Below are 19,636 nucleotides of genomic sequence, written 5' to 3' on the forward strand. Positions count from 1 at the left end.
TATATGATCCCCATGGAAATTTTTGATTTCGCAAAAAACTGCATTTTCCATCCAAAAAAAAGTATCATTGTAAAATTCTCGACCAGCTCAACCTAACTTACCTCCTGTCCCACCCCACAACTCCCACCATGAAACTCTCCTCCTTTGGAGACTCGGCTTTCTGCCCTCCCCCAAACCAATCAAATCCTAGCTGGTTTCTGGAAAGACAAACACAACAGCTAAGAATGTCAACTAATTTTATTCATCAAGTTTGTCCAATAAAAGCACAAATCCTCTTTGGAAAAAAGGTTCCAAACATGCACACAATTTACATTTTGAAATATGTCAGATCTGTCAGTTTGTCTGTCTACGAAGCAACAACATCTTTCCACGGCTAGGGCAGATGCTGGCAAGAGGCTGTTTAAAGAGCGGTTCAAATAAGGACAAAGAAAGAGATGCACAATTGGTATGACTATAGAGTTGCATTTGAATTGAAGAGGAGAAAAGATTTTTGATATTGTCATAAATATTCCATCTCTAACATATAGCAAAATAATAATAATAAAGAAGACATCCACTTTGTTCTGTCTGATATACAGATAAACAATATTGGAGCATGTAAGACCTCTATAAAACCTTGGTGAAACTGTGGGTTGGATTGGATACTTATTGCTGAGGGGGAAGTGTTGAGAAGAGAAGTTGGAGCTATGGAGTTATCTACTTCAGTTTCAATAAGACTCGCTAGGATAAGAGCCTGGGAGCAGCTTGTACGGGGATTTCAACCACTGCTTGGACCTTGCTATGGTAAATTCTCTGCCCCATGCTGGTCAGTGGCAGCTACCGGAGAAAAATAAGTGACCAATAATAGGGAAGTGCAGTTTGGTCTAGTAATTAAGGCACTCAACTAGATGTCAAGAGGCCTAGGTTCTGTTCTTGGCTCTGCCAATGACCTTGCGTATGACCTCAGGTAAGTCACTTCGCCTCCCATCATTCATCTGTCTCACCTATTTCGGTTGTAAGCTCACTGGGACAGGGACTGTCTATGACTGTTAGTATGTCGAGTGCCTAGCACAACAGGGCTCTGAGCACTCTTAGGCCATCTAGGTGCAACCGTATGACAAAGAACAACATTAGTAGTGGTACTGGAGGCTTACAGTCAACCACCTTCTCCCAGTGCAAAATCAATCTGATTAGAACAAGAATATGTTTGTAAAATGTGAGGAAACACGACCCTTTAAGAAAATATCCAATGTACACTTCCTTTCAGCTAATGCAATCACGTCTGGAATTGGAGAGAAATCTTTTCAGGGAGGGAGTGGGAAGAAAGGGAATGGGGAAGACACTTTAAGCACAGGTTGCTTCTTGGCTGTCCATTGGAATCTCGTTGCCATAGCTGCTGTCTCCGTACTGGCAGTAGGGAGGGATCTGCGGAGCTTCAATGATCAGCAGACCCTCTGGCGATAAGGAAGCAAAAACTGTGACAGGATCCACCTCATATGGAAGTCTGAAAGGAGGAATGGAAAATTATGGGGCTGCCAATCACTTTTCTTCAGCATCCACTACATTGCTTTCCCCTGTAGTTTTTAGACAAGCACTTGCGGCTGTTACCTGTGTTGTATTTTCCAAACTGGGCTTTGTGGGCATTCCATTTTGGCATCACAGCATCCTATGCTCCTACATCATTACTGACTTGTCTGTCCTTTGTATTTTCCACTGGTAAACCCTGCCTGGGAACAGCCAAAATGGCTGCTGGAGAACACAGCTGCTCCATAGAAAAGCAGATGCAAGTCTCTCAATGAATTGACTCATAACCATAGAAAGATAGTTCAGCTGTAGGGACCATCAAGTCACGTAAAATGTCTCCATTATTCAAGGTTAACAAATATTGTGGCAGGCTCACTTTTCCTAATAAACAGCAATTAAATATTGTGGGGCACATTTGAGTTATTGACCTGTATATTTTTCTTGGCAATCTATCCTTATATTGTATTGCACGCACCAGTGGAAATCCACACTCGTGGAATGGGTCTAGCCAGTGTCACTTTCAGAGAATATGGTTATAATAAATTGGGCTAAAGGTGGTTAAGAAGAATGGTCCTGTGGCTAATGCCCAGGACAGGGAGTCAAGAGTCTTGAGATCCTTAGCCATCCCTGAGTCACTTAAATAGATCTCTCTGGGCCTCAGTTTCCCCGTATGTGAAATGGTAGCGATAGTATTTACATATATCATGGGCTCTTATGAGGCTAGATTGATTAATGTTTGTAAAGAGAACCCGAGATGGAAAAACCATATAGAAATGTACAAAATTATTTAAATTAAATTAATAAACCTCAAGTAGACCCAGAAACTCATTTACCTGCATGGAGAATTGGTAATGCCTTGTATTATTCACTATTAGTACTGTGCCTGTTCTGTGGATGTTTAAAGACCTCTCTTAGCCTCTCTTTTCACTAGAAGGCTCCCTGTTTAATCTCCCCTGCAGACATGTTTGACTGGGACACCACTCACAGTTTATGCAGCTTGAGCTTCTGCAAAGCACAAGTAAATCATCTTTATATCACAGCCTGCGTCATGCCCAAAAACAAAACAAAAACCCAACATGCCCAAATAAGGAGCCTCTCTGACTGGTTACTAAACTTGCCTAGGCTGAGTGGCGTAAATCTGCTTTCATACTGTTGTCTCCAATGTTACCCAACCAGTTTGTACTCAGACAGACAGGCTTGCTTGCATTTAGCATCTGGGCAGAGAAGCCTCCGTGCAAAGTTTGGTTTCATTTTGATTTCCAAAGAACTCCATCATTCTGAACTCTGTGGATTGGACCCTCACCTGCTCTGCAGTGTGGCTCACCATTTGCGCCATTCATTGTGACTGGTAAACTATGGCACTGGTTTAAAGGAGGGAGCAAGGTGCAGGACAATGGTAATTGGGCCCTGGGTGTCTAGTTTTGGGGGCTTGGCAAGGGAATGGCCACAGAGCCACAAACCTAAATCCACTCTGACCAGTGAACACGTGTCCCCCAGAGGCTGTTACAGCCCACCGACACTGCTAGTGGCAGGAGCGCAGCCACTCCCTGTGACACTCCTGCATTAGAGGTGGGAAATCCTGCCTCCACAGCCCCACTCAGCTGCTTTGCTCCTTGTCCGTTTACTCAAGCTTAGCACTGGCCGGGCAGCACTTGGCTCTGTATGCACCAACACACTGACTGCTGGGCTGGTAGCAAGGGGCCTGAGTTTGATCTCACACAGGTAACTCCACTGACATCAGAGCTTTTACTCCTGACTTACACCAGTGCAAGTGACAGCAGACTCAGACCCAAGGTGTCACCTCTGGCATCATGCTGCAGAAGCCAGGAAAGGGGGGCAGGGGGGGGGAGGCTGTTCTGTCACAGCTGCATACACAGAGGAGGTCTGGTAAAGTGATTCTGAGATTTGAGGGCAGAAATAACCTTTTTTTTTCAAAGGGCTGGAGGGGGGAAACTAGTATGCGAGCACAAGAGGATCTCATTTCACTGATGGCCACACTGACCAGCCTGATCCATTTGCATTATCCTAAAAAAGCTCCTCCTGTTACCAGTTTTTAATCAGATAGTTTCACCAGGCAACAAGTAGGGGCCTTTTAAAGGAAAAGTCAATGGACCTGTTACCTCTCATTTGTTGTGAAACAAATGCCGTGGCCCCATTGAAAAGTGCAATGCAAGTCACCCAGGGCCTTGGTCCCAGTCCAGCCAAGCACCTGAGCACATGCCTAACTTCAAACAGGAGCTGTTCCACTGACCACTATTTAAATTATAAACATTCCTATGTGTTTTCCTGGCCTGGGGCCTTCATTTCCCTTTTTACTGTCTCTTAAAGAGGGAGCAATTTTTGTGAGTTAAAAAAAAAATATATATTGAATGACAACTTTTTTTTTTTTGTGGCTCAATATCTTTTTTCCTGATAGTTTTGACTTCTCCTGTCCTGGTTTTTGCAGGTTATGACATAATTTCTTTGCTCCCCCCCCCCTTTATTTCCCCTAATATGATCATTCCAGCCAGTTCCAAAAAAATATAGTCACAATAACCATAGTTAAGATTACGGATGGGTAGGCGTTAAGAAGAGATCTTTTGTTTTGCCTTAGTCATGAAATATTTATAAGCAGCATGAGCTAATGAGACATTCGCCTTGTGTTACAGATCCACCATGGGACTTGATCAGCCACAGCCAGGAATATCACAGGAAATAAATCTGTCAAGTCCTGCTGTGAGCTGAAAACGCCCAGCTTCTGTAACCCTGCTCATTTGTCCAGCCTTGTTCCCCTCCAACCTGCCCTGTCCAGCTTTGGCTTTCCTGGTAATGGAAAGGATATTTGCAAAACATGTTGTGACATGCAAGTCTAGCCCTGTCTATATTCTATGGAAGCTTAAGGTTAAATGTATGGATTACGGTAAAACACTGACACCCCAGCCACAACATGTGCCTTCATGGTGGAAAGAAACTGTAAGGTAGTAGACTTAGAGCTTGGAATTGTCGGATGTTTGTTGATTTCTAACACTGGGCCCTGCTATACAGCATTTTGCCTATAGACCTTAAAGTGCATTTCAAAGCTGGGTAAGGCATTAATCCTGTTTTGCAGATGGGGAAACTGAGGCACAGAGCGGTTTAAGTGACACAGCAGGTCAATGACAGGCATGGGAATAGAACCTAGGTCTCCTGACTTGGTTTAATACAAATTCAGTTTCCCCATCAACAGGCGTTTCCTTAAAATATTTTGACACAATTTTGCAATCAGATTTAACCTGCTCTGAAGCAGAGGGAAATTTGAAGCTGGGTTTTGATTTGACCTGTTCTCTAGAAGTCAGCAGTGAATTTTGGGAGCGTTTGGGCCTGGGGGTTTGTTTGGAATGACATTTAGCCTCACTCCTGACTCCAAAGGACCGCCTCCAGGGGTAAGAGAGGAATTTGTCGTCTTTGGCTTCTTTTCTTGCCTGTTTTCGCATGGGCACCTGTTCAGTAGGAGCTGGATGGAGACACACCAAGTGGAAATACCTTTCCCTGCCACTATCAGGCTGGGCTGAATTTGAACTGGTGAGAGGCAAGAGTGTTGCCATCAGCTGTGCAGTCTTGTGGTTTTAAATTTCAGAGAGTTCTGGAGTGTGAATCATTCGCACAGTGTAAGTACTAGGGACTTATGTGGTTTTTTTTTTGTTATTATTACTCATGTACTCAAATAGTTCAAAATATATTGTGGAGTCATTGGTCCAAATTCACTCATGATGTAACTCCACTGAAGTCAATACGATTACACAAGGATGAGCTTGGCCCCCACAATCCCTGGTGCCAACACAGACTTGGGCTTGTAATAACAAACCTTGAAGGAATGTGGTTTGCGGGCAGGGAATTCAACACTTTTCAAACACATCTCACTGATTTATGTTTCCCACCTAGCTGCGCAAGCAATCAGACTTTATGGCTGCGGTTTTCAAAGTTGTTCAGGGGCTTTAGATACACAACTATTCATTTCAGTGGGAATGCGGACTCCAAATCACCGAGGCAGCCTTGAAAATCTCAGCCCATGGAGTCAATGCTGGGGGGTCCTGCTGAAGGGGATGCAGCTGATGGCTTCTTGCAGGGCTGACCTCTGTATTAGGGAGTAATTTCAGCATTGGTCTCGGTATTACATTCAGGTTCAGTAATTGACTCCAAATATATGCACTTGAGGCCACCCTTTCAAGCTAGTGAGGTTACCAGTTTCCCCAGCAGTACACGCCTAGTAACAGGACTTTCGCATCCATATCAACCTCAGGGGCACAATCTGCCCATGGGCCTATCCCATTATAATCAATGGGACCCAGATCATCTGAGAGCAGAACCTGGCCGTTGGTGGATCACAGGGAGCTGAGGGAGAGTAGCTTGATTGCTTGCTCAGAAAATCATTTCATGCTCTCAGAAATAAGAGACTCGTCATCATTCCTAAGCCCTGGTCTCCTCTGTGGAGTGAGAGCCCCGTGTGGGCAAGTCACATAAGAAGTAACTGAGAAACCACGGTGTATATTATACATACTGGATTTTCTTGGTGAAGTTCTTGGACACTATTCCTCCTTCTTCCTGTTGCTCTTCATGTTTGCCTGGAGGGGACAGGAACACACAACAACAGTGTCTCAGACAGCTGTTTTACCAACATGCAAAAAAAGTTCTACTCAGATTCTCCACCCCTGCCCCGTGTTCAAATCTCCCTTCACAGTTTGACTCAGCAAAGCTCTTGCTTCTGCAAGAGCCTCCTAAAAGAAAAATAACATGAGGAGAAGCTGATGGTGAAGGAAGTACTAAGCCCAAAATTTAACAGCAAACAGGCACCGTGGGAGAAGAAACCCTGCCTTCTGCATCTAGGCTAGTGGGCCTAATTCTGCCCTCCCTTACACCAATGTAACTACATTGGCTTCAGTGGAGTTGGTCCTGATTTACATCAACGTGAGAAGATATTCAGGCCCAGGTTCTCAATGTCGAGCCGTAAGCAGGTGTCATGGGCTCAAGACTGCCCTACCCTTTTCATAATGCTAAATGGGAGAGGATCCTAGCCAGATGGGATGGAGGTTCCAGGGAGATGGGTAGGTATGGAAGAGGTTGAGGAGCACTGCTCTAAGACAACCTTTGCTGAAAGCCTAATCTTATTAGAGCCAAAAGCATGTGGATGATCCAGGTTCTAGATGGTGCAAATACAGAAAAACCTACTCTCACCTCTATGTACTACAGGTCCAAAACAGGAATAGGCTAACTGGGCTGTGCTCGCGGAGGCCCTGTTCTTGCAACATTAAAGCCAATGGGAGCTTTGCTACTGGGCTTCAACAAGCCCTGCAATGTCCCCGATCCAAAGGTCTCAGCGTCCTAGAACGATCAGAGCAAGTCAAAGGTTGTGTAGCGAGAAGGAATGGAGGTGGTGGGCGGTGACACAAATTGTGGGTTAAAGAAGATCCTTAGAATGAAGGGTAGCAAGGTGTTCGCGTAGCAGAATGAGACTGTTTGAACAGCTGGAGGTTGGGACAGATCAATAAAACAACTAGGAAAATCTATTTAGAATTCACAGGCAAGAGAGTTTAAATAACTTGAAGCATTGACAGGTGAGGCCTTGGTGGGTTCTGGTTTGCTGACACTGCTGGTTGCTTCGTATTGCTGTAATGAGCACAGAGCCCCAGACAATAGGGATAGTTCCAGGCTAGCTTTGCGGAAGCACCTGAACATCCGAATGCATGTAAGAATGGGTGCAGATCCCACAGCAGCTGAAGCATGTCCTGTACCGCCACCTATGCCCATCAGATTATCAGCCCTAGAGAGTCTCCTACCTAGTGTTATGGAAAATGGTCATGAATCCAAGGGCGATACAGTGCGGGAGACTTAGGCCATGTCTACATCTAAAATTTTGCAGCGCTGGTTGTTACAGCTGTATTAGTACAGCTGTATAGGGCCAGCGCTGCAGAGTGGCCACACTTACAGCAACCAGCGCTGCAAGTGGTGTTAGATGTGGCCACACTGCAGCGCTGTTGGGCGGCTTCAAGGGGGGTTCCGGGACGAGAGAGCAAACCGGGAAAGGAAACCAGCTTCGCCGCGGTTTGCTCTCTCGGTCCCGGAGCCACCCAGCAAACCGCAGGGAAGGAGACCTGCTTGCTCGGGGTTCCGGGACCGAGAGAGCAAACCGGGAACGCCGCGGTTTGCTCTCTCGGTCCCGGAGCCAGCCAGCAAACCGCAGGGAAGGAGACCTGCTTGCTCGGGGTTCCGGGACCGAGAAAGCAAACCGGGAACGCCGCGGTTTGCTCTCTCGGTCCCGGAGCCAGCCAGCAAACCGCAGGGAAGGAGACCTGCTTGCTCGGGGTTCCGGGACCCAGAGAGCAAACCGGGAACGCCGGGGTTTGCTCTCTCGGTCCCGGAGCCACCCAGCAAACCGCAGGGAAGGAGACCTGCTTGCTCGGGGTTCCGGGACCGAGAGAGCAAATCGCGGCGAAGCTGGTTTCCTTTCCCGGTTTGCTCTCTCGGTCCCGGAACCCCGAGCAAGCAGGTCTCCTTCCCTGCGGTTTGCTGGGTGGCTCCGGGACCGAGAGAGCAAACCGCGGCGTTCCCGGTTTGCTCTCTCGGTCCCGGAACCCCGAGCAAGCAGGTCTCCTTCCCTGCGGTTTGCTGGCTGGCTCCGGGAACGCGAGAGCAAACCGCGGCGAAGCTGGTCTCCTTTCCCGGTTTGCTCTCTCGGTCCCGGAACCCCGAGCAAGCAGGTCTCCTTCCCTGCGGTTTGCTGGGTGGCTCCGGGACCGAGAGAGCAAACCGGGAAAGGAAACCAGCTTGATTACCAGAGGCTTCCTCCTTCCACGGAGGTCAAGAAAAGCGCTGGTAACTGTCTACATTGGATTACCAGCGCTGGATCACCAGCGCTGGATCCTCTACACCCGAGACAAAACGGGAGTACGGCCAGCGCTGCAAACAGGGAGTTGCAGCGCTGGTGATGCCCTGCAGATGTGTACACCTTCAAAGTTGCAGCGCTGTAACTCCCTCACCAGCGCTGCAACTTTCTGATGTAGACAAGCCCCCAGAGAAGTAGCAGTAGCTGAAGAATTGAGGCTACATCTTGTGGAGGACTGTGACAGTCCACACCTCCACCTTCTTCTATTTCAAATCCTTCCTTAAAGGTAATCTCCTTCAAAGGCCTTTGACCCCAGTTCCCTAACCTTCCAGCAAGTTGAGCATGCCAATACATGTGATTTGTCTCCCTCTACTGGGTGGTCCTAGAAACTCTAGAGCAGGCAGCTTCTTTCTCTGCTCTTCCAGGTCTTCCTCCTGACCAGGCTCTCCTTTAGCTGGTGGAGCTCCCTTTGCAGCCCAAGTGGTGAAGACCTGTGTTTTGGGTGCTGAAGGCATGGAATGACCATGGGAAAGCTATCTGTATGTGGCCATGGTATGCTATACTAGCATAAAAATTGAACGAAACCTGGAATTAACAAGGTGAGCTGAACTTCCCTGCTCACTCAGTCATCCTGGTTTTGCCAACCCTATGTGTTTAAAAATCCCCTCCCTCGCCAAATCATGGCATTGGCTTAACAATCATTGGAAAAAAATGCTTTTGAGTCTTTAGGGTCACACTCGGGCCACATTTCCACACTTCACAGCCAGGAGGGCTAGACAGTTACTTTTATTGTGTAATGACAACTGAGAGTCTCATCTGATCCCATGCCTCCAGGAGCTGGGGCTTTAAGAAAAAATCACTAAGTAGCATGAGACTCTCAATAAAATCTCATGAAGTGGTTGCCCTCTTATTTGTCTGGAAAGTATCTGGCACACTTTGGGTGCTCCTTAGCTATTAATAATGGACAGATAAGCATCCTCTGCTACATAATGCTCAATAGTCTAATTCAGCAACTACAGGGTTAAATTCCAGAATGTAGTGCACGGATTAATTGGAACATCCTGTGTCAGAGACCAGTGCTAAGGGTGAAACATAATTGCTGCTTGTTCTGGGACAATGTATCTAATTAAACCTAGAGCCTATCTGCAAAGCAACAGAATGGCAGAAAACCCTGGGTCTTGTTTCTGGGTTTAAATGCAAGTTTAAAATCCAAGTGGATGCTCCATGAGTCTTCATTTCCTGGCAGATGTATAGATCAGAGGCCTTTGGTAAATATACTACCGTATAGATGTGGAATAATAATCAAATTGGCCTGACTGCGATCTCACATCTGCATAAATCAGAACAACGCTAGGGTGGCAGCATCCAGCCAGTGTCCAGAATGGAACTGGATGAAATGCTTCAGACAGACAAAAAAAACCTCTCTTTATTGAAAGATACGGACACCTAAACATTTTGTGAATGTGTGTAGAATTCGCTGTTTCAGTCACTCCTTTCCCCAGGTCTGAAAAAATCAAAATGTTTGGTTCAGCCATTATAGCAAATGTTTGGATTATTTTTTAAATTTGAAATGATTTTTTCTTTCAAATTTTACTTGATTATTGTTTTAAATGTACAAAAATCCAAAAATAAAACAAAAAACGTTTAGTATGGCCCAAAACGATTCTCCATCCCTACCCCCACCTCTACTTTTTTGGTTTGGCCAGTGAGCCAAAAAGAATCAGTTCTCTGCACCACTCCAGCTAACCCTGAATCAGCCCCCGGCTGCGTCTGCTGCTGCTGCTGACCCAGTGGCAGAATTCACCATAAGCCACTAAATCTATTTATGCGGTGTGGAGTGCTTCCCCCCCAGAAAGAACCACCCCAAAGTCAAACACAGCAGGAAGAAAACTGGTTTCTAGCTGCTGCTCCTTGGTTCCCTTTTGCAGGCAGATTCCACCGTAGTGGGAGTGGATGCAACTCCCATTGACTTCACGTGCTAGAATGAGTTACCACTGTCATATTCCATGGCGGAAGTGGCCCAAAGAGCAGGCATCAAGCACCAGACCATGTTCCCAGGGGAGGCTACTACCAGCAGGCAGCTCAGACATGATCAGTTCCCAAACACAAGGACGAACCTTCTCCCCTAGCATGCTCCCGGGGGGGGGGGAACATTTTGTTTGGTTCATCCAGCCCAAAGCTTATTTGTCACTTTAAAAGAGAGTTTGTCAGCCAGAATCCCACAGGTTCATCCCTGCTCTAGTGCAGAAATCCCTTCTGCAAGGAGGAAAACCTTTCCTTGTAGTTACCCTGCTTCTGTGGCAAGACTTGGCAAGCAAGAGCTCTCTCCTGCTCTCCCTAGTCTTAATCCTGGTTATGGTCACTTTTGCTATGGTTTCCTGAAACCTTTGAATCATAGAAATCCAAGCCTGACGAGATCCAGAAAGCTGCCGTAGTCCAATCTTCTGTCAGCATGAGATTTTCCCAATACTTTTGCCCGCTGTAGCTTGATGGGTCATTGCGCTCCAATGGTTTTACACTGTTTTGCTGCATGACCAGTCTTGCTCCTGACACTTCAGACTGAAAGCAGATCTCTCAGGACTCCTGCCATGCCAGGAGCGGCCTGCTCCTCTTCCTTCCCTATCCCCAGCATAAGCCTCCAACTTCCTTCCCCAGGGGCTGGTGCAGCTCAGCTCTGTGAAGCAGATCCTCAGCTAGTGTAAATCAGCAGGGCTCTTTTCAAGTCAAAGGAGTGACACTGATTCACAACAGCTAAAGAGCCAGCCCTGGTTTTTTTTTTTACTTTTCTTTCTCGCCTTGGCGCTTGCTAGCAGGGTTGTGCAGGGAGAATCTCAGCAGGTCTTTTTTTTTTGGTCCACTTTATGTTTTCCTGGTAACACATTATTTTTAATGCTACATTAATTGCTGGGAAATCACAATAGAATTTTTATGGCCTCCTCATTGAGTGCCAGTGAATTGGCTCCATCATCAAAGTTATTGCAGGGGATGCTAAATGAATTAACAATTAGACATCACATAAAGAAAGGTTTTTTTCCCCCTTCCCAGGTTATTTCTTTTGTTGTTTCTGCTCTGTTAACTTCTCCCTTTGTTTCCCAGTTATGTTCTGTTTCCATCACCCTTCTCTAACTCAATTGCACAATGTATGTGCTCACCCCCCCCCCTCAATTGTTAATCCTCCCTTATTTTAAAAACTCCACTTAACTCTTTCTGGTCATCTCTGTTTCCAGCCCCCTTCCTCCTCCTGTTCCTTTTGTCTGGTTGTCCTGCCCCTTTAGGACCTGTTCCTGTTTGGGGGAGGGGTGGAGAGTAGGATCATTGCAGCATTCCTGACTGCGGGGAGCTGCTGAATGCCTGAGGACACTGTAGTGAGACACTGTCCCTTTAAAGGAATTTCCCCTTGGGACCAGAAACTCTGGAATTAACATAATTGTCTTGGGGCCCAACCCTGCCATGATTGGTGCTATTGACTTCATGGGGACTAATCACTTCAGTTTAACCCAGTGAGACTTGGTTGGCATGACAAGTGTTGCCAGAGGGTAAACAGAGAAACAGACCCAGGTCTCAGTCTGCGCTCACTGTGCTCTGCCCTGGACAGAGCTACCTGCTGTGTAGGATTTCATCCTGTGTCCAGCACAGTAACCAGGCAACAAGTGTGTGCAGGTTCCTCCTGTATAGCACTGAACGCTCTATGCTTTTCTGGGCTGAGATTTTCAAAGTTACCTATGTGCTTTGGACACTCAATTTACCAATCCTTAGGCAGCTTTGAAAATCTCACCCCTTGCTCATTGCTTAGACTTTCACCCTACCCAGTTTAAGGAAATGAATGTCCTTGCTAATAACAACCTAGCTCTTCAAAACTGGCCTATGGCACGGGTGCCAAAGACGGCACGCAAGCTGATTTTCAGTGGCACTCACACTGCCCGGGTCCTGGCCACCGTTCCGGGGGGCTCTGCATTATAATTTAATTTTAAATGAAGCTTCTTAAACATTTTAAAAACCGTATTTACTTTACATACAACAATAGTTTACTTATATATTATAGACTTATAGAAAGAGACCGTCCAAAAACGTTAAAATGTATGACTGGCACACGAAACCTTAAATTAGGGTAAATAAATGAAGACTCAGCACAGCACTTCTGAAAGGTTGCCGACCCCTGCTCTAGGCCCTGATTCTCCCCTCACACTAGTGTAAATCAGGAACAACGCCATCAAAGTCCATAGAGTCCCACTGCTGTGAAACTGGAGGACGCAGAAGGAGAATCAGGCCTTCCAAGCCTGTTAACCTCCTTTATTTCTCTCAGTCTGGACGCTGGGAGTAGCCTCAACAGTCACATTTCATTTTCCCTGCCTCAGGCTGCAGTGTTTGGGGTGCACATGCTGCAGGGGATGTTCCTTTGTTAAAATAAAGCTTACATAGGATTGGCAGAAACGCCTGGAATTAGTCATTTGAACCTTAGATTCTGTAAGATTTTTTTTCCTTTTTAGGACTTAGATTTATTTCCATTTCTCTATGTTCCTTTTCTTCCCCCCCTGTGCTTCCCTTCCTCTGCTCCCTGTCCCTCACTCACCTGACACTTCCACATAGCCGTCCTTGGTTTTCACTGTCAGCTCCTCCGGTTTAAAGCTTTGCACGTTGACACACACCTTCCAGGGCTCCCCAGAGAAGGGAGCAGGACTCCGACCTTCAGGGTAACTGCCAAACCTGGAGCCGTATCCAGGAGGGGGCATGCCAGAGGCTCGGGCCATTCCTGATCGCAGTGGACCGGGCCAGGTACTGGTCAGCCGTGGGCGAGCCCAGTCCAGCAAGTCCGCAGTCAGGTCCCCAGAGAAGGGGCACATGCCGAAGTCATCGTCCAGGAGTCGAGAGGACAAGCCAGGCTCTCTGAATCGGTCTCGGACATTTCGGTGCCTGGGGGAGTAGTGGCAGGAAAAGGGCATCTGGCCGTCAGCCATGATTTTCTTCTAAGTCAAAAACAATGTGAGTGAGGACAAAACTGCCAGCGCACAAGGAATGTCAATGTTTGCTTTTCTGTTCCTTAGTGCAAAGTTTCCCTTGAGAAAGTTCCCAGGATTGAGTCATCCACTCACCCAAAGCAGAGAGGGGGGAACTGCTGTACCCCGATCCTGACAGTTTATATTAGTTTATACCCGTTCCCCAAAACCGACACAATAAAAAAAAAATCAAGGCTGAATCAAAGATTTCAAAGGCAGGGAGCGAGAGGAGAGAAAACGGATCCTGTTTCTTTGAAACTCCACACAAGAGAAAGTAGGGGAGCGAAGAAAAAAATACCTTGTTGGTGAAAAATCTCTCCGAGGGAGCGAGAACCCTCCCAATGTAAGACGCTTGTTTCCTCGGGCTACCTGCTCCTTTGCCTTCTGATCCCTGGCAGGAGCTTAAATAAACATTTGTGCTCAGAGTCGAGAAACTTCTCTAACATTCCAATCAGCTGGGAGCCTTCTATTTATATGGAGTTCGGGGCTGGGGGCTGTGCTTTGCAATCCTTGCCGTGTCAGCTGGGTATTTTAGAGAGGATGAAACACCCCTGGAGAATCTGTGCTGTGACAGCTGACCTCTCCCACTGGGCCGGGAATACTTACGTGGGACGGCCAAGTTTAGGCAGCTTTCCTCACTTGCCACTCCTTCTGCTCTGCTCCCTCCCCGCCTTCGCTCCCTCCCTAGCCCACAGCAGCCCACATGCTCCGAATAGCTTCAGGGCTGACTGCATCCCCCCTCCTGTCATCATTTTAAAATACTTCCGGGCTCAAAAGCTGATCAGAGCCCTCGCTCGCCTCTCACTGTAAGGACACCTGTTAGGAGGGGCTGATTGAGCCAGGTGCCTGCAGTTTAGTGAGTCGTTCCCTTGTGGTTTCGGTGACTGTATTGGGGTTAGTGACAATCTAGGGCTGTGCGCAAGGGGTCAGACTTTTAAAGAGGGTACTTGTGTGGCAGAGCAGCCCGCTGACTCAGCCCTGGCATGGATGCCCAGTCCCCACTACAGTCAGGGTTAGGAGACCAATCCCACAGCAAGTGCTTCGTGGCAATTGAGAGCTAGGTCGGGCCCTGGATTAGGTCTGCTTCTCCCAGGGTACCCTAACCAGCCAGAGAGTATGTGTGTTAGGTGCCCCCCCACCCCCCACAATGGGGCAGCACTGGCTGGGGAGGGTTTGGCCAGGGTGGCTTGCCACTCCCAAAGCAGGAGGCTGTGGTACAAACAGCATCGCTCCTCTCCCACCTTGGCACAAATCCTCCCAGGGCTGCAGCAGCATAGGAAGTGTCATTTGTCCCCCCAGAGCTTGGCAGGGGGAATTGAGCCCCACTTCAGTATGCTGTCTCTGCAGCTGGCCCCTTGTATGGGTGCTGGTGCCGGGAGCAGTGGAGTGGGCTCTGGGGAAGTGCATGGTGGGTAACTGAGCACTGGATAAACCATTGCTCAGGGTCGTACCAGTTCAGGGCTGGTCCAGGCTCCCCTGCTGCCCCATGCTGAGTGTCCAAGTGCTGGGATTCTCCCAGTGACAGTGCAGGGCAGCTACGGATTCTGCTCTGCCAGGCCTAGCAGGTGGCTAGGAGCTTCTAGAGCGCTGAACCCAGCCAAACAAGGGAGGTTTCCGGCTTGCCTCACCCCAGCTCCAGAACGTTAACAGACCCAGGGAGGTGCTATTTGCATCACTCACATGCCTGCCCTCCCACAGCTGCTGCGCCCAGCTGGAGCTACGACGCTTCTGCTCATGATTACGGCCTATAATTACAGTATGGAGCAGGCTGAGCCAGGCGGAGTTGCACCTGCATCCCCATGAGGTGCAGGAACCATGACCGGCTCGCACTGCTAGATCCTCCTTGTTCTTGCTCCTTTGAAGGCTGGCCAGACACGTCTCTGTTCCTGGGTCTGCCTCAGCCCCAGCTCCCTTTGAAGTGCATGGGAAGCCTCCCCAGGGCTTCCAGGGGCTGGGCCCACAAAGTGCTGCTTTAACTTCTGTTGAAACTAGCCTGGGATGCATTTGACCTTCACAGACCTTGCCAAAGCCCTAGCGAGTCCCAGCTGGGGCTGTCAGTAGCACAGGGGGTGTGTATGTGTCTGACTGCTCTGTGCAGGAGAATCCTGAGCATGGGCCTCTCTGGCGGGGATGGCTCTGCACAGGCTACAGTGGGGGTGACCACCAGGGGCAGGGAAATCACCCTGCTCCTCCCTGCCGTTTGGCAGCTGAATTTTATTTCAGTAGTGTCATGCATCCCCTCCAGGCATCTGGAAAGGCATGTTGTCTCCATGCAGTTACCAAGGGCTGGCTTTCAACGCCTTTCATTTCAGAAATGAACCGAGGGCCTATAGAAGCCCAGGGATCATGGCTGCCAGGCTGCGGGTGCAGAGGAAGTCTGCGTGCTGGTACAGGGCCGGGTGAGATCATTGGCTCATAATAATGACTGACTTCACAATGCTTTGGCACTGCTCCGCACTCCCCCAGAGCTTCCCCAGAGCTTTTGCACTGCCCTGCATTGCCCCAGAGCTTCCCCAGTGCTTTCGCACTGCCCTGCACTGCCCCAGAGCTTCCTCAGTGTTTTCGCGTTGCCCTGTACTCCTCTGGAGCTTCCCCAGTGCTTTCGCACTGCCCTGCACTGCCCCAGAGCTTCCTCAGTGCTTTCGCATTGCTCTGCACTCCCCCAGAACTTCCCCAGTGCTTTTGCATTGCCCTGCACTCCCCCAGAGCTTCCCCAGAGCTTCCCTGTTGCCCTGCACTCCCCCGGAGCTTCCTCAGTGCTTTCGCACTGCCCTGCACTCCCACAGAGCTTCCCCATTGCCCTGCACTCCCCCAGAGCTTCCCCAGAGCTTTCGCTTTGCCCTGCACGGCCTCAGAGCTTCTCCAGAGCTTTCGCTTTGCCCTGCACGGCCTCAGAGCTTCTCCAGTGCTTTCGCGTTGCCCTGCACTCCCCTGGAGCTTCCCCAGTGCTTTCGCACTGCCCTGCACTCCCACAGAGCTTCCCCATTGCCCTGCACTCCCCCAGAGCTTCCCCAGAGCTTTCGCTTTGCCCTGCACGGCCTCAGAGCTTCTCCAGAGCTTTCGCTTTGCCCTGCACGGCCTCAGAGCTTCTCCAGTGCTTTCGCGTTGCCCTGCACTCCCCTGGAGCTTCCCCAGTGCTTTCGCATTGCCCTGCACTATCCCAGAGCTTCCCCAGTGCTTTTGCGTTGCCCTGCACTCCCCTGGAGCTTGCATGTCTCCCAGAGGTGCAGGGGAAAGCCCAGCTCAACCAGAATTAGCCTGTAGTTTGAAAAAGGCCGAGGGCTCCTTACCCAGGAATTGAGGCTACATAGGGCCTATTTGGTTGCCCAGTGCACTCTCCTGCCAATGCAGGATTCAGCTGCTGTATATCCTCTAAATGGGGCTCCTCCCACTTTCCTGTGGAGACTATTCCAGAAGCTAGTCAGTGTCTAACAGATGGCATCACTCGGCCATTTTGCCTGAGATCCTGCCTCTCTTTTCTTCTGCTTCACTTCAGCCCATCATTCCACCTCTTCCCGCCCCCACCCCCTGTGTTCTCCTCCGGCTTCTGAGTCACTGGTCAGCAGACATGTCCTAGGTGGTGATGTTCAGCTCTCAGGCCGCACTCCAACTGTTACCTCAGCCGCCAGGCTAATCACAGCGCGAGGGACTTGGAGATGGTAATGAAACATGGACGGAGCAGGGCCGGGATCCAGGCGGACGCTTCTCTCTGGCCCAAGCTCAGTGCAGTGCAGCTCCCCACCTCGTCTCTTAGTCACCTCTAGAGCAAGAATCGAGTTTTCGCACTCAAATCAGTCAATGGAGCATTTCTAGAGGGGTTTAGAGAGGGAATCAGGGCGATGAGCAAAAAGGCAGAATGAAATCACAGTTCCTGACTGCCTGCTACATGACCCCAATGAGGCAGAGGTTGAACTGCTTCGCTTCTCAGGGGATTACACCAGCGTCTTCCTAGAGCAGCATCGGGGGAAGCAGGACGGCAGGGGTGTAGAATAAGGGTGTAGAATTTGAAACTGTTTCCCCATCTCCCTAATGACCCCCAGGCTAGTGGGTCCATTTACTGATTGATGTGGGGCCATGAGTGCCTCTCTTGGGGACAAATTTTGGCAGCCTTGCTCACACCAAGTAGTACCCAAAGCTTCTAGAGAAGTTCCACTTACGACATCTGTGGTACCATACTCTGCATCAAATGGCAGGTGACAGTTACCACAGGGCTCAAAGCCAGGCGTGTCGCAACCAAGTTACGCTGGGCTGATCATGTGTTGAAGATGGACAGCACCAGAATGCCACAGCAGTTGCTGTACAGTGAACTGAAAGTGAGTGACTGCATCTGAACTGATTCAAGGCCTCCCTGAAGTGTAGCCGCAATATTCATGCTGTCAGCCGGGCGTGATCAGCAACAGCCAGATCATGCTGGGGAGCCGCAGTCAGCGATGGGGATTACTTGCCAGGTGGCTCTTGGGGCCCCAGGCAACCCAGGCACTTCCTGCCATGTGCACAGCGGCTTTTTCAGCCACAGCTGTACTCACAGGTGTCAAGTGTCCTCTTCGGTCACCACAGAACAGCAAACAAGAAAAATCTTGTACTCCGGGCGCTGTCCCTTGGCAATCGGTGGCACTGCCCGGGCAGGAAGGGGTTGCTTAGTGGGAAGAAGGGGATCAGAATCTGGCCCTGTGTCAAGCAATGGTTAGGCCCTAGGCTCCAACCCCACCCCATCTTTGAACACTGACATCAATGGTTATAACAGTTAATATGTTTAAGCACATGAGCAATCTGCAGCCATGTAAGTTTTCCTATTGAGGTCACTGAAGTTAGGCCTCTGCTTAAGTACCTGACTGAATCGGCACCTCAGTGCCCTGCCAATGTCGCGTTGCGAGAGGGAGCTGGGCGACAGCAAACTGGCTCCGATGACCTTGGTGAAGGCAGAGTGATGCTGTCTGAGATGGGAAGGCATTTGGATGAAGGTGGCCTCACCACTAGGAGGGGGGAAAGGCTCATGTTTGGTGGGGCGGGCACAAATCAGCTCCAGGGCTTGAAAAATCACCTTTGCTCTCCCCCTGCTCCATGTGTAACTCAGCCAGGTCGGAGATGCTGATCCTACAGCTGTAAATCTGCCTTGTACATTCCTTGGGCCAGCGTCCTCCAGCATAGGCCCTGCAGCGGTTAGTGGCAGACCTGTGAGCGATGCTAGCGCTGCTTTCCATTGCTCATCCTCCCTGGATCTGGGCACTATGCTCCCTCCTTCCAACACCTACACATTCTCCATACACGTGACAGAGCTAATTATACCAATAACATCTTAATGTCCCGTGGGGTAATCGTTAATTCATTGGGTGGTCACTGTAAAACCATTAATCACAGTGAACTAATGTGCTATTAATGGGAAAATGAGTGCAGTTCCCCTGTACGCAGTGAGTTGTAGCCATGTAAGGCCCAGGATGTTAGAGAGACACTATCGAAAGCTTGTCTCTCTCACCAATAGAGGGTGGGCCAATGAAAGCTATTGCCTCGCCCACCTTGTCGCCACAATTCCATTGGCACATTGAGCCATTATTGCATGTGTTTGTCGATACGTGTCCTCCCCATCTGGAGGATGCTTTGATTTAGATCATAAAAAACATCTTGGCAACATGCCAGGGTGGGGCTGCAGGATCTCTGGAGGGCAGGCTGGAATTAAAGCAGCCTTCTCTCGTTCCTACATAGCTCCAGACATTGTTCAATGGGGATGGCTTGGCCCTCTGCCTGATTTCCCTGCCATCCAACATAGGATCAGAGAAATCCTATTGGTCCATTCATACCATCCTACTGCATGGGCAGAGTCAAGCCTCTATGGAGGGCATAAAGGATTCAGAACTGATGCACACTCTCATAGACTCATACTTTAAGGTCAGAAGGGGCCATTATGATCTTCTAGTTTGATCTCCTGCACAACACAGGCCTCAGAACCTCATCCACCCACTCCTGTAACAAACCCCTAACTTATGTCTGAGCTATTGAAATCCTCAACTTGTGATTTAAAGACTTCTGGGTGCAGAGAATCCTCCAGCAAGTGATCCGTACCCCATGCTGCAGAGGAAGGCGAACCTCCCTCCCCCTCCCCCACACCCCGGGTCTCTGCCAAGCTGCCCTGGAGGAAAATTCCTTCCCAACCCCAAATATGGCAATCCCTGAGCATGTGGGCAAGACTCATCAGCCAAACACCCAGGAAAGAAGTCTCTTTAGTAACTCAGATCCCACTCCATCTACCATCCCATCACAAGTCATTGGGCATATTTACCACAAATAGTCAAAGACCGATTAATTG

At 49.1% G+C, this 19,636-nt stretch overlaps 1 protein-coding gene across 2 annotated transcripts; it reads right to left on the reverse strand.

Moving 5' to 3' along the window:
• Positions 1–219: 219 nt before the first annotated feature.
• On the reverse strand, positions 220–13,900 carry HSPB8 (heat shock protein family B (small) member 8). Of its 2 annotated transcripts, XM_030583378.1 has the most exons (4): positions 13,634–13,900; positions 12,912–13,305; positions 6,020–6,083; positions 220–1,483 (listed from the first exon to the last, which is right to left on the reverse strand). In XM_030583378.1, exons 2-4 carry the CDS (start codon positions 13,294–13,296, stop codon positions 1,324–1,326), a joined length of 609 nt encoding a protein of 202 aa, XP_030439238.1. In that variant the 5' UTR covers positions 13,297–13,305; positions 13,634–13,900; the 3' UTR covers positions 220–1,323. The 2 variants fall into 2 exon arrangements, with proteins under 2 accessions (XP_030439238.1, XP_030439237.1); XM_030583377.1 differs by having other exon boundaries at positions 12,912–13,898.
• Between the last annotated feature and the right edge of the window lie 5,736 nt (positions 13,901–19,636).

The sequence above is a fragment of the Gopherus evgoodei genome, chromosome 13 (genome assembly GCF_007399415.2).
Source record: "Gopherus evgoodei ecotype Sinaloan lineage chromosome 13, rGopEvg1_v1.p, whole genome shotgun sequence".
In the NCBI taxonomy this organism is placed as follows: domain Eukaryota; kingdom Metazoa; phylum Chordata; order Testudines; family Testudinidae; genus Gopherus; species Gopherus evgoodei.